At 57.2% G+C, this 13,947-nt stretch overlaps 5 protein-coding genes across 5 annotated transcripts, besides 1 other annotated feature; all 5 read right to left on the bottom strand.

Annotated features, from left to right (window-relative positions):
* Window positions 1-163: 163 nt before the first annotated feature.
* On the bottom strand, window positions 164-1,381 carry LPMP_210950 (hypothetical protein; the record flags this gene model as incomplete). The annotated part of the gene is made up of 1 exon (XM_010700580.1): window positions 164-1,381. One exon carries the CDS (start codon window positions 1,379-1,381, stop codon window positions 164-166), a length of 1,218 nt encoding a protein of 405 aa, XP_010698882.1.
* A 1,487-nt stretch (window positions 1,382-2,868) lies between these two features.
* Window positions 2,869-3,304: a repeat region.
* Window positions 3,305-3,638: 334 nt separating this feature from the next.
* LPMP_210940 (methionine aminopeptidase 2, putative) lies at window positions 3,639-5,036 on the bottom strand (the record flags this gene model as incomplete). Its single annotated transcript, XM_010700579.1, has 1 exon — window positions 3,639-5,036. One exon carries the CDS (start codon window positions 5,034-5,036, stop codon window positions 3,639-3,641), a length of 1,398 nt encoding a protein of 465 aa, XP_010698881.1.
* A 2,560-nt stretch (window positions 5,037-7,596) lies between these two features.
* On the bottom strand, window positions 7,597-8,538 carry LPMP_210930 (hypothetical protein; the record flags this gene model as incomplete). The annotated part of the gene is made up of 1 exon (XM_010700578.1): window positions 7,597-8,538. One exon carries the CDS (start codon window positions 8,536-8,538, stop codon window positions 7,597-7,599), a length of 942 nt encoding a protein of 313 aa, XP_010698880.1.
* A 1,558-nt stretch (window positions 8,539-10,096) lies between these two features.
* LPMP_210920 (hypothetical protein) lies at window positions 10,097-11,248 on the bottom strand (the record flags this gene model as incomplete). The annotated part of the gene is made up of 1 exon (XM_010700577.1): window positions 10,097-11,248. One exon carries the CDS (start codon window positions 11,246-11,248, stop codon window positions 10,097-10,099), a length of 1,152 nt encoding a protein of 383 aa, XP_010698879.1.
* Window positions 11,249-12,315: 1,067 nt separating this feature from the next.
* LPMP_210910 (hypothetical protein) lies at window positions 12,316-12,960 on the bottom strand (the record flags this gene model as incomplete). The annotated part of the gene is made up of 1 exon (XM_010700576.1): window positions 12,316-12,960. One exon carries the CDS (start codon window positions 12,958-12,960, stop codon window positions 12,316-12,318), a length of 645 nt encoding a protein of 214 aa, XP_010698878.1.
* Window positions 12,961-13,947: the final 987 nt, after the last annotated feature.

Genomic DNA, 13,947 nt, shown 5'->3' with positions numbered 1-13,947 from the left:
GGGGGGGGGGGGGGGGGGTAGAGATCGAAGTGCGAGAAGAACTGCAATACAGTCAGTGGAGGAAGGGCACAGAGAAGAAGTGCGTAGGGAAATCGTAAGAGACCGCTATCATTCGCCCCTTCACTTATTATAGACATGCATTTCTCTCCCCCTCCTGCATTCATCAAGAGTCACTCCTCCGATCCTCCTGCTGCTGCGCCCGCTGCGCTGCCACGGCCTTCTGCAGCTCCGTTTGATTCTGAAGAAGGGTGCGCTGCTGCTCTCGGAGGTCTTGCGCTTCACGACGCTCCCGCAGCTCCCGCTCCCACGCCGTCTCCCTAAAACGCGCATTGCGCTTGTTGCTGCCAAAAAAGTTGTCGTTGTAACTTCCGGCGCCGGTGATGGAGGGGCTCATCTGAGCCCACTCCCGCCCCTCAAGCGGCTCCCGCTCCAGCTCACGCCGCTTCACGTAGTGGCGACGTACCCACACCCAGAAGATCAGCGTCCACAGCGTGCAGATCGTGAAGATGATGCGCTTGTCACGTGTCATCATATCCTGCTGATCACGCATCTTCGAAAGGGCCGCGCGGTTGATCTCCAGCGAGGCCTGCTGCATGCGCCCGTGCACTTGCGACAGCTGCATCGTCTTATCGTGGTAGTCGAAGATCATCTTGCGGAGATGTCTGTCTGCTTCGTAGTGAAAGGTCTCGTAGATGGCACGCAGGTGATGAATCTGCGCGTCGCGGGTCCGCAGTGTCTCGATGAGCTCACTGTCCGTCATGGCGCGGTAGGTGTCAATCGTCGGTCGCTCAAGGGGTTCTTCGGCAGCGGTACCATGGGAGGTGGTACCGCTGCTGCTGCTGCCCTTTGTGCCATGAAAGCCAGTTGGAGAGCACGTCTCTTCCCAGGAGGACGAGGATGACATCGAAGCAGAAGCTGAAGTCTCGGCGTCCTGGGCGCCACCTCTTCTGTGATGGTACTGTTGCTCTTGCACCTCCGCGCGCTCTTGTTGATGATCGTGCATCAGTCGCTCCTGCTCATTCTTAAGTCTGTTGTAAGTACCGCCGTCGTCGCCGATAAACGCGGCAGACGAGAAGCCACCAGTGGAAGCGGCGAGATGGCGAAGCGAGAGACGGATCATTATTTGGCAAGCTTTCCTCTGTACTGCCCTAGCAGCAGTGCGCCGACGTGTTTCGGTGCTGCCGCACGGAGAAATCATAAAGAGAGAATGATGCCCAGGCTCGAGAAGATCTCTGCGAGTCGCACACTCTTGAGGGATGAGGTGCGACAGCAACACACAGGACAGGTATGTGTGAGTGCGTGCGACTGGTGCGTCGAGCGTATGAATATGCGGACACCTTCCACGTTTTTTTTTTCCTTTCACCACATCGTAGAGACGCATAGAGAGGGAGAAACGGGAAGAGAAGTTGTTGATGCGGCATCAGCATCAACAGTGTCAGCAGCAGTAATAGCAGCTCACTTGACTCTCGAAGACTGGCGGGTGTGTGGTCTTCTCGTCGTGAGTTACACACCCATGTGCGTATGTAGGTGTGTGTTTTGTGTCTCGTACTTGTTCTGGAGCTGAAAGCAGCAGAGATAAAGCGTCTGAGAAAGAGAGAGGCGGTATGGAGGACATCGCGGCCTCCATCGATGCAGGTGTTGCGTGCTTCTCCATCCAACCTCCCCCCTCACCCTCTCGCGCCCTTCTCACAGGCCGTGTTGAAGGGAAGAAGAGTGGCGGGTCAGCATCGACTCACCCCCACCACCATCCCCACAACCACTCTTGCCTCTTGATGAAGCCTCAGTTCAGCTGCTAATGCTGTACAAATATGTCAGCGAGAAGCACTTGATGCGCCTCCAGCCAGTCCCTCTCGTTCAGGAACTCCCATGGCGCACTCATCTCCTCTACCTGAAGCACACACAGACGCTCAGCCAACCGCTGCCTAAAAGTCGTCCGCTCCAATCCCTCCCTCTCGTATCGCTCCCCTTTCGTAGTACACCACGATGAGGGAGCTAGAGAGAGGAAGAGAGAAATACACGAGGACGCTGTGACAGTGAATGATGCCGGGGCAGCGACGCTAAAATGCGAGAGGATAGAGTAGAGAGAGCGAGGGAGGGAAAGACTACCTTGTGAAACATACACGCAAGAGGAATCACCGGTGCTGACCTAAAGTCCGTTGCGAGAGAGGGAAGGTGTGAGGAGAAGCAAAGAAAAAAAAGGCCCCCCACAGTGCATTCGATGCCGATTGGGCTTGCCGGTGCAACGGGGGGTGGCCCCAGCGCACCGCGTACGGCGCACTCAGTCTCACCTACAAGGAGGCCCCGTCCTCTCACAGAAGGGGGAGGATTGGCAGAAGGCTACAGACCGAAGGCTCCCCTTTTCGTCGTTGCAGGTGCTGCCGTCGGTTCGTGCTGCACATTTTATTATTTCCTCCATACCCACATCAGACGAAGAAAGGAAAAATGAGCGAGCAGCCCTCCCCACTGGCACGCGTGCGCCTATGGTGCAACACGGGTGCGTGGGCTGGAAAGGGGGGGGAAACAGCGGGAGTGAGAGGCGTGGAAGGTGGTGTGGAACGTCCCATCTGTTGTGGGGTGGTCGTGAAGGAGAGAGGGGGCAGCCAAATAGCGAAGAAGAGAAGTGGCCGAGAGTAGGAGGAGGGAGAGGGGATAACACGCCGTGTGTAGCCTTCGAATGAAGTGGCCTCATCAGCGCAAGGTCTCGCCTCCCTCCCCCCCCCCAACGCGGCGCGCTAATACCCCGCTCCACTTCCAAACGAATCCGTCTTTCTTCCTCGCACCAACCGAGCACAACTGAGCACGCTAAACTGCCTTCCCACGTATCCGCTCTCCGCCACACAACACACGAGTGGATCCTCACCCCGCCCACGGCCTGCCACAGGCCCACCGCGTCGTGCAACGCCGCCGCAGACACGCGCGTAGCAGCAGGACATCGACTCAGCCATCTGAGCACAGCCCCCGCCCCAAACCCACACACACACACATCGCAGACAGCCCCACAGCAGCCCCCGTCGCGCCGGCCGCCACCCGCCACGCCCCCCAGCGCGGCCCAGGCCCCCCGCACCAGCAGGCAGCGAGAGCCGGGTACAGCACACCCGAGTCATGCAGACACCCTGCGCACCACACGGATGGCACCAACGCCCGCAGTGCCGCTCAGAGCCTGTCACCGCCAGAGGTGGTCTGGCATTGGCAGGGGTAACGTGGGGCTGCTGGGCCCTCCTCACACAGAGAGCGCGGGGGTATACTAGGCCCTGGGATACCAAGCACAGGGAGGGGAGGGGGGTCCTGCCCCGCCATCAGGGGGGAGCGGCTTGTGAAATGAGAAAAAAAGCATCATGGATTCTCCATCGCCATCATCAACGTCATGTGAGAGCGACAAGAAGCAGCAAAACAGAGGGAGAGTGCGCACAGCACTAGAAAGGTAACGAGGAGGGGCTGCGAGAGAGCAAGAGAAGGAAAGAGGCGAATAAGCAAGAGAGGAAGCGCTCAGCAGCCTGCAGACCCAGGAGCCTACACGTAGCCTTCTCACCTCAAGGACCGGCGCTGGTATCCTTTCGCATATGCACGTCTACTGCATCCTCCACTCTCCCTCTGTGAGTCCCCTCCCTTGCCCTCTCCCTTTGCCACTACACTCACGCCTAGTAGTCGTTCCCCTTGGATAGAATCTCCTTCGCAGTTGGGCCAAGGTAAATGGTGTGCTCAAATTGGGCCGTGTAGCTGCCCTTGACATCCACCAGTGGCGGGTACTTCCTCACGGCGCCCTCATCGACCAGGCGGTTCAGGTTCATGAGGTGACGATCGAAGCCGTCGCGATCGAGCCACTTGCGGCAGAACGCCAGCGTGCTGTACGACTTGTGGATGTGCTTCAGAAGCTGCTGCGCCTTCTCCGAGCGCAGCTGCATCACCTCTGCGCCGGGTTGCATCATGTAGTGGGAGCACTCCAGATCCTCATTCACGAAGCCGCGTCCAGTGGAGCCGAAGGTTTCGATGGCGAACACCTCTCCCTCCTCCATCTTCGTCTGCTCGCCACCCTTCACGATGGGTACACTCTTGCCGCTATGGATGATGTAGGGAGCAATGTTGTGACCGGACAAGTTACGGATGCTCTTCACCTGGTATACCTTGCCGTTGATCTCCACCTCGTGCGACTCCATCACCTCCTCGATGGCGGCACCGATGTCGCCAAGACGAACGTCGATGCCCGCCTGCTTGATACCCTCGTACGTCGCCTCTTTCACGGCCTGCAGCAGCGGGTCGAACATCGGGTTGAAGGCAACTGTCCAGGCGCAGTCGATGATGCGACCGTTGATGTGAGTGCCAAAATCTACCTTCATCACATCATTGTAGGTTACAACGACCTTTTCGTCACCGGTGTTAGGCGTGTAGTGCGCGGCCACGTGGTTCAGCGAGCATCCCGTCGGGAAGGCCTGCCCACGCACGATGCCATCCTTGCCAATCAACTCATTTAACTTCTTCTCGATGCGATCGGTCATGAGCATCAGCGATAGATCTGGCTTGATCCAGCTCTGTGCCCAGGTGCGGACCTGGCGGTGCACCTCGGCAGCCTCACGCATCTCCTGCAGCTGCTGCTCATTGGCGCGGGCCAATGCCCGCTTCTCCTCGCTGCTGCGTCGGAAGTTGTTCATCTCACCGGGGTGGTCAACAATCTCCCCAGTCGGGAACCGGTAAGCAGGAAACTGCTTCGATACCGGCACCGTCGGTTCTGGCCACGTCTGACGCGGATACGTAGACTCCGTCTTCGGGTAGGGGTTCTCCGGGTGATCAGCCGAGCTTGGCACGACTGGCTCGTCCGCGGCGAGGCACCTATTGGCCGGTGTGGCGCCATTCCCGCCGCTGTTGCGCTTAGCTTGGTTGTTATTGCTGTGGTTCTTGGCTGTGTTCGCCATGGTCGCGCTCACGGCGGCCGCTAGCATCGCGTCAAAATCCTCGGTGTCATCGTTACTGCCCTTGCCCTTCCTGTTGCCACCCTGCTGCTTGGGCTGCTGCTTATTCTTCGAGGCATTTTTTGGTGGCATGGTGATGGTTAGCTTTTCCCTGTTGCCCTCTTCGCTCAGTCTCACTAAACGTATGTTCCTTCTTCGCTGCTGGCGCCTCTGCCGATGTTGCTCCTCTGTGTGTGCGTGGTGAGCGAAGGTGAGGGACGGGGGAACCGACAAAATGTTGTGGCGGCGGCTGTTTATTTTTGATCGCACTGCCACTCACGTCTGAATGGGCACGTTGCGTAGGTGTCGGTTGAAGAGTGAAGCGTCACGTAAGACAGCGCAAACAGAGAGAGAGAGAAAAAAGAGTTTCGCTGAGCCACGTGTGTGTGGGGGCGTGTGGGTATGAGACTCTGAGATATGAGAAGGGGAGGCAAGGACGGAGAACACAGCACAACTGGATGTAGTCGATGAGGGCAATGGTGTGCGTTGGCAGATGACGCGCGCTTTTCCTCTCTGGGTCTCTTTCTTGTTTTTGTTTTCATTCATCTCCCTCTCGCTATGCCCTCTTCGCTTTCAGAGCTCACCGATGCGCTGATAGCGAAGAGGGCATAGCGAGAGGGAGATGAATGAAGGGGTAGACAAGGGGCACAACAAGAGAGAGAGAGAGAGGCAGGACACAGACTCAGCCATGATCGTGTGGGTAAGAAGAATGGGAAGTGAAAAAAAGTGAGGAGTAGCACCAAGGCCGCCTCGTAAAGAGTGGGAGGCGTATGTGTGTGGTGGCGTGGGGGGGGGGTGTAGAGAGGTGGGTGGGTGCGTTCACATCTACCCCCTCATACGGAGCATGACGTATACCCACCACATCAGCACGGTCTCCGCCTCCTCATGGCAAATAGGCCTGTGTATAGGAGGCGCTGAAAGAGAAAGAGGCAGCGCATATTTTTCCGTGAGCCGAGGGGCCAAAAATAGGCATCGCCCATGTCGTGTCATCGCATGTCGCCGCCTATCTTCGTGTTGATCCCTTTTTTTCCCCGTTAAACGAGCTTCGAGCAGAAAGGACCACCGAGAGAAGAGAAGACGCAGCACACTCGCACATCAGCGCACGCACGCGCACGGAGGCCCACCCATCCCTACATGAATAGAGTCCGCACACGTGGTGATGGGGGGGGGGGAACAGCTCTGTGAAGGCGGCATCGCCATCCAGTGCACCATTGGAGAGATGAAGCCGAAAAGCGAGGGAGTGCGCAAGCGCATGAGAAGGGAGAAGAGGGAGGGAGAATGGAGAGGTAGATGGTAGAGTAGGAAGAGAAGAAAAGCAAAATTTCAGACGTAATTATCCACAGCTCCCTTCTGCTTGGCTAGTGTGAGCTCTCAAGTGAGGCAAAAGAGGAACAAGTGCGTCACCAAAAAGTCCCCCCCCCCTCTCCTCCCTCCCCCCATCAAGAGGAGTGAGGAGAGGGGGGGAGGCGTGCGATACGCTGGAGCAGGTGGCGCAGTCACCCAGAGACACAGGCAAGCACTCAGGTAGTCAATACATGAAGGAGTGCGGCCACCATCATCGCAATACATCATGTCACCTCTTCTTCATCCACATCGAGTATAATGCATGTCTGAATCAGATGCGCGCGTGGACATGTCGATGTATGCTGTATAAGGCAACCCTCGCCCCATCGAGCACACGACAGCACCCATATAGTGGGCGAGCGAGCAATAAAGCGGGAGAAAGAGAGAGAGAGAGAGGGAGGGAGACAGAGAAGTCTCTCCCCCCTCCCCCCCCCCATGACGCGGCAAGCAAGGCTGAACATCCGACGAAACGTGCGCAGAAACGAGTGAAGAAAGAGAAGGAAGGAGAAAGGAGCGGCAGCGCGGTAACGAGAAGCAATCAAAGAGAGAGGGGGGGATATCAGTGTCTCCCTCATGTGGATGAAGATTGGTGTTTGACAACAGGCCTCCTTTACCCAAAGCAGAAACAACAACAACAGAGAAAGAGATGAGGAGAGGTGTATGATGAATAAACAGCAACCAGGCACACGTACCCACACCAATCCGAGGAGAGAGCAGACGAAAAGAAGTCGATCACAGCAAGACCACAGGGGAGGGAAAAACACTAAAAGCGAAAGCAAAAGACGCTGGCAGGGAAACAAAGAGAGAGAGAGAGAGTAAAAGGAGGAAAGAAAGAGAAATACGTGCGAAAGAGACGTGGCGGCAGGGCGCGCCTCCCCTCTCTCTCTCTGGGTGTAATTGATGGACATGTATAGTGTGATGCTCTTGTCGAAAGGAGAGAGGTGCGTGGATGAAGCACTGACAAATGCTTGTGAGAAAATGCACTCCTCTCTCGCAATCTCAGGTGCATAGGCCAACACACAAGCACAGCGCCCTCCCTACTGCCTTGCTGCTGCTGTTGGGTGACACACGTCGGCTCAAGAATCAAAGGCGAGAAAATCGAAGAGAGGGGGAAAGATGGAGGAAAGGAAGAGAGTCGCAGAGAGAGGGAGAGAGGGATAGACAGAGAGAGGAAGGGGGAGGGTGAAAAACAATCAAGTCTATGAACTCTTCATTTCCTTCATTCTGATACGCACATATATACATACATCCGTCGCCGTGCCTCTTCCCCTCTTTCCCTCCTTGCACAGGCTGATGGCTGCGACACGGCTCAGTTGGTGAGCTTCTCGTAGGTGGGTTCACCCGTTGTAAGCGACGTACCGTGCACCTCGATGTACGCCACCTTCGGTAGCTGATAGAAGTGCTTTGGCTCGATGCTCTCCACGTACACCTTCTGGAGCACACTGAGCTGCCCGGCAATCACCGCCACCATCACCACCACGGTGTCTCTCATCGGCAGTGCTTGCCCCTCATCCCCACCGCGCGGCAGCGGAGAGGCCTCCTTATCTGTGTTGGGTGCCACGTTCGCCGTCGCGTCCGCGCCCTCCACCAGCGGGGGCAGCCGCAGCATCCACACCGACCACGAAGAGAGAGCCACAAACTTGCACAGGCACGGCTGCACCTCCTCACACAAGTGTTCGATCGCCTCAATCTTCTCCCTCGACGCGGCAGCGCGGAGCGCTTTGTCAAGCAGCACCTCACTGAGAAACTTCTCCTTGCTGACCACGGAAGCCGTGCACCCGTACGCGAGCTTCCGCTCGATTGTGTTAAGTTCACAAGTATCTTCCAGCTCGCCACGAGCGCGGCGACGAGCCACGTGCTCAGAGTTGATCTTGATCCAGTACGCGTGCAACGGGTCAGCGGTGTTGAAGCTACAGCAGGACTGGTGCGCACCGCTCTTAACGGGCTCACCCGTCTTCGAGTCAATCAAGTTCGCCTGATAGGCAACGATATTCTCATTCTTTGAGCGTTCAATGTACATGCAGGTATCGTGATGGTCACACTTGAAGCGACTACGCGGGGCGAGGTGGCGCCGGATGGTGGAGTTCAGCTGCTGCACATACGCGCGGGGGCTCAACAGCACTCCAGTGTCCGCGTCAGCGTTGGCGTTGTTCTGGGTCTCAATAGCCGAGGTGATCAACTGCCCTTTAATGGACAGGCTGTACGGCTCCCACACACAGCTGTGGAAGAGCAGAGCTGGACAAGAGGACATGGTATGTGTGCGTGTGTCTGGGAGACAGAAGGGGGAGGGGGGAAGAAGAAGGGAGGCGAAGAGGAAAGAGTTGGACTGGGTGTGGGTGGGGCGCCTAGTTATGTTGTACGAGAGGATGCCGCCTCCCACTTTTGCTTTAGTGAATCCCCCTTTCTCTTGCTCCTCCCGCGGACGGCTGCTCTCTCTCTCCTCTTCCCCTGTGCGCTTCTCCTACCCGCTTTTCTCTACGCCGGTGCGTGTTGCGCTGACGCCAAAGAGAAGCGGAGGCGAGCAGCGACGCAATACACTCGAGCGAGGAAAGAGGGGAGAGAGACGGAAGGAGCAAACGAAAAGAGAGGGCAGTACGTGGATGCCCGCTGGAAGAGAGAGGCACACACGCAAGCAGAAGAAAACTGAATGCGCTGCTGGTGCTGTGGTGCGCCTGTGTGACTGCGCATGGGTGCGGTGCGGGGGAAGGGTAGGAAGATCGATCAACAGACGGTGTGGGCAGAGGAGGAGGAGGAGAAAGAGAGAAGCGGAAAGCAAACAACGAGGAAAAGACAAAAGGAGGGAGGACAGGAATCACCTCCATTCAAAGCCTGAGAGATGGAGAGGGGAGGGCCTGTGCTTTGCTGTCAGGGTCTACACATCTTACGGCTCTGGCAGCGCCAAACCGCAGTTCAAAGGGGCTGCCGGCACGCATGCACATTGTCTACCTCAGCAAAGAGAGAAAGATGGAGTATGAGAGAGGAGGACCACCGTTGATATTTGGTGTGTGTGTGTGTGTGCGTGAGCGCACGTTTCGCAGCTCTACTCGTTGCCGTGAAAGCGTCTAGAGGGTAGTGTGAAGGGTATATAAGCTCAGCAGACAAGAAACACGATTTAGGTGGGAGCGGGTGAGGGTGCTCGTGGGTGATGTTTGGCATCAATGCAGCTGTGAGCTCGCCGAGGGGGCACGATGAGCCCGCACAGACACACCGACACGCCACAACTCCGAAGAGCCAAGATGAGATGGAAACCCCCTCGCAAAAAAAAAAAAAGAGAACCTCAAAAGGGTTACTTCCACCCAAGACGGTGAGCAAAGCGGCCGGCTGGCACCGCTGGTGGCTCCTTGGCAAGTGTCTCACTGCGTGTGGGGGGAGGAACAGCACCTCTTAAGACAGAGAAAGAGAAACAGGCGTCCCCCTGACGCCCCCGCCACCGCATATGCACTGTCAAGCCCTCCATCATGAGCAGACCGTACGTGGAAGAGAGAAGGGGGCAAAGGAAAACAAGATGATCACACGAAGATATGCAACAGAGGGAGAGGGAGAGACAAGCAGAGGGAAGAGGGCACAATGCTGACAGCTGGCAGGCGTGTCATAGCGGGGAGGAAAAAAAAGTACGCGCCAGCAGGCAAGATGAGAAAGTGCAAGCGATCACATCGAAAGAGAGAGGGGGGAATGAGTGGCAACAACAACTCATCCTGTGTTCAGGTATGCAGACACACACAGAAGCACAGAGAGAGAAGGTAAAGAGAGGAGCCCACCCCCTCTAACCGAGACCGATCCTTTTCTTTTCCTCGATTCACTCTCTCTCTCTAGCTAGTCTTCTTCTCATAGGTTTGCAGGCCAGTTGCCAAGGACACACCAAACACCTCGATGTACTCGACCTTTGGCAGATTGTAAAACCGCTTCGGTTCAGTGCTCTTTACGTACACCTTCTCGAGTAGGCTGAGCTCGCCGCTAATGCGGGTAATAATGGCAACGACAGTGTCCTCATCCGACAAAACGCCGGAGGTCGCCGTCGCCTCGGCCGGCTCCGTGTGGTTGCCGTACGTGACGTTGGTCGTGTCTGCGATTGGTGGCTTCGCCTCCGTCGTGTCAACGGTACACGCTCGGTCCGGTGGCGTCGGTGGCCGCTCTGTCGCCGCGGCCGACTTGGCCAACTCCCCTGCAGCAACGCTGCTGCGCCGGCTGGTGCTCGACTTCGCCACTGGCGGCAGGCACATGACAAGGCCGGGCCACGTGGGAAGAGCCACAAAGTGAGAGATGTACGGGTGGAGCGGAGTCCACCACGCTTTGAGTGCCGCGTCGAGCGACTCGACTGTGAGCGCGCTGGCCGGCTGCGGAGCCACACTCGCGTCATCTGCTGAGGCCTCCTTCGCACGTTGAGACACGCCACCCGCCGTCTTCTGCTCTTCTTCAGGTGCGTCAACGGTACCACCTGCCTTCCACTCCTCCTGGAGAGCTGCAAACGCCTCAGGGGTGTGTTTGCTCCAGTACCCCAGGGCACCCTCCGTGTTCACCGGCGTCGCTAAGCACCCGTACGCCATCGTCCGCTCAAGTATGTTGAGATCGTCGCAGTCATACTCGATGCCCTTGCGGCGGCGATTCTCCACGTAGGATGGCTCGAGGTTTACAAAGTACGCGTGCAAAGGGTCATCACGGCACAGCACGCACTGCCGCCCAATGCCAGACACAACCCTCTCCTTCGTGGCGGCATCGACAAGGTTCGCGGTGTACGCCACCACGTTGGCATTCTTTGATCGTGCAATGTACATGCACGTGTCGTGGTGGTCGTGGTTGAACCGGTTGCGCTGCCGCAGGCGACTGCGTAGGAGCTGGTTGAACGCGCGCGGTGTCTGATACTGGCTGCTGGCCCCTGGCACAGAGAAGTCACGTGTAACGGCGAAAAAGAGCTCGCTGTCCTCCTTCACCGTATTGCCGCTTGCAACGAGCGAAATGGCCATGTGGAAGAGAGGCAGTGAAGTATGTGAATCGATAGAGAGGGGATGTGCGTAGGTCCTTCGCTCACTTCTGCTGGTGTGTGAGCTTCTGATTACTAAAGAAGGGGACAGAGAAGAGGGGAGGAAAGAGAGGCGAGCAAGTTGAGGTTGACGTAAGCGAGGGTTCTGGATCAGCACCGAATACGCTTGGGTAGTGTGTGTAATGTGCAGAGTGAAGTCAGTCAATGCAGCGAGAGGGAAAGGGGAAAAAAAATAGAGAGCGATAGAGAGAGAGAGAGGAGATGCCTCAGCATCTGGCTGCGTGGAGGAGTGCCCCTTTTGCCTTTACAGAAGAGAGGTGGCAGAAATGAACAAGATCGGAGAGCAGAGAGGGCTAATGGATGTATAGGGGTGCACACGTACGCTTGCACGCCCATCTGCTCCTTCATTGACGGTACTCTTGTCTACTGCTCGTTTCCCTCCCTGACGCCCTCCCACCGATCGGTCCAGCAGCATGGTTGGACAAGCGCAACTGGCGGCAAAGAGTGAGAAACTTTTGCCCTGGGCAGACAATGGTGGGGGTTGTGAGAAACAGCGCAGAGGAGCGCAAAGGGGCCGGAAGCGCGGTGGGAAGGGATGGGTGGTGTGCACTAAGGAGTCACCACTGCCACCACCATCACACATGCGTGCCTCGATGAAAGTGCACACCTCTGATTGCACGCCCAAAGTGGATATGTGTACCCGTGTTGGTGCCGGTGTCGGTAGCCCTGAGTGCGACTTGGCCATGTGATGAACGAACGGGCACACCAATGCTTGTCAGCACGTGCGCCTCCGAATGAGGGAGATGAAGAGATGGGGGTCGCGGGGAGCACGCAAGCCAGAGAGAAGCAAACAACACAAAACACTTTTGAAAAAGATGAAGCACAACGCACCTTGCAGAACTCGACAGACAAGACAGACATGCGCTAGTGACGGCGCCTACGCAGCTTCCCTCTCTCCCTCTCCTCCCCCTCCCCCTTGTGAGGCACTTACACACGCACACGCACACTGTAAGAGAGTCCACCGCCCACACGTCTCCGGCATCGTGCAGCTCACTTGTTATATGGCAGACGCGGTCGCTTGCCGTAGCCCTCCGTCTTAACATAGCGAGCACCGAAAGAGAACTCCTTCGGCCGCCGCCCGTACGCGTGCCCGTTCTGCTGCTTCTCACGCACAAGCTTCTCCTGTGCGTAGTAGTGCCGCCAGTCGTGCGGACGGTGCTGGAACGGCTTCGTGTGGTTGTCAGACACATTCTGAATAAACCAGTCGTTGAACTCGGAGCCGGCTTGGCTAATAGCACGGCGCAAATGGCCGACCTTGGAGAGGCACGAGTCCAGCAGAAGACTCTCGCGCTCGCAGGTGCTGCCGCCCTTCACCATGCACATCCGCAACTGCGTAGTCTCCGACTCGCAGAGGCGGAGCTGGTCGTCGCCGCTCAACCCTAGTAACTTTGCCTGCGTGAACACAGGCGAACCACCGAGCGAGGGGGACGAGTCAATTTGGCCTCGCTCGGAGCGGCGCACGCCGAGGTTGTCGAAAGCGGTGCCGCGCCCAAAGTTCACCAAGTTTGTCGGATTCAGGTAGTCGTATGAGTTGGTGGGTTTCAGGCCGTACTGGTTGACCCCGCTATCATGGGTGCGACTCTTGAGCAAGATGGGTGTGTACCTGCACGCATGAAAGATGTCGGACGACTTCATCCTCTACGTCTTTGTGCAGAGCGAGAGGGCAAGAGAGGGCGTGAAGGGGAGAGCGGCAACGCTTCTGGTTGTTTGGGGGAGCTGCTAATCGATCCTGGCTACGGGAGAAGACAGGAAAGGAGGCGGGTGTCCTTGCCAATCAAAGCGCTTACGAGCTGCCTACCGCCCCGCTGCTGGTCGACACTTTTATTTTGGTGTACCTGAGCGTCAAAGGCTGCTGCGGTCGCGCACGTGTTTTCTTTCCACCTGCGCAGTCTTTGTGTGCAGGCAAAGGTGAATCGATGTTGTGGGCGCGGCAAGGGACGAGAGAAGCAAGGAGAGCCGAGGGGACGCCCAAAAACAAGGTACACAGCCTGCCGCAAACTGCAGGGGGGGGAGCACCTGCACACATACACACACAAGCATGCACGTACGCCGTGTGAGGAAGGGGCGCATTGGAACAAGGAAGAGAAGACGAGTAGAGGGCGGAGGTGAAGTGGAGGAAACCGTAAAGGGCGAGTACGGGGGTCTGGACGTTGAAGTAAGCGGCACTGCCTCCATCAAAAGATCCATCACATCAAAAGTGGAAAGGCAAAAAAAGCCAGCGCACAGAATCTCTTCAGAGCTGCGCAAACGTACGCTTCGAGCTTGGTTGATGAAGCAGAAGCACTGAATGAGCCGTGTGTAGTACGACGAGCCAAGACACCATCACAGTGCATCAGGAAGTCAGATAAATTAAACCAGCACCCTCGCGAGACACTCGTCGTCGTGTCTCGCCCGGCCCACCGTGGTAAAGACGGCGCCAACATCAATGCATGCCTGTCGCGTAGCCTCTCTGAGAGAACCTCGATTGCTAGAAATCGGTCATGAGCCTTTAGCTGCACACGCCGCCACACAGCCTAGACGTACACATGGTCCGGTATGGGAAAGGCTGTGCGGCAGTCAATGCAGTCACCACCACCAGACGCATACGTCCATGCAGGCCTCTCGCCCCCGTGCCACGCATTG

Source organism: Leishmania panamensis (genome assembly GCF_000755165.1).
Source record: "Leishmania panamensis strain MHOM/PA/94/PSC-1 chromosome 21 sequence".
NCBI classification, from domain to species: Eukaryota; Euglenozoa; class Kinetoplastea; order Trypanosomatida; family Trypanosomatidae; genus Leishmania; species Leishmania panamensis.
This window is presented reverse-complemented; position numbering and strand designations above follow the sequence as displayed.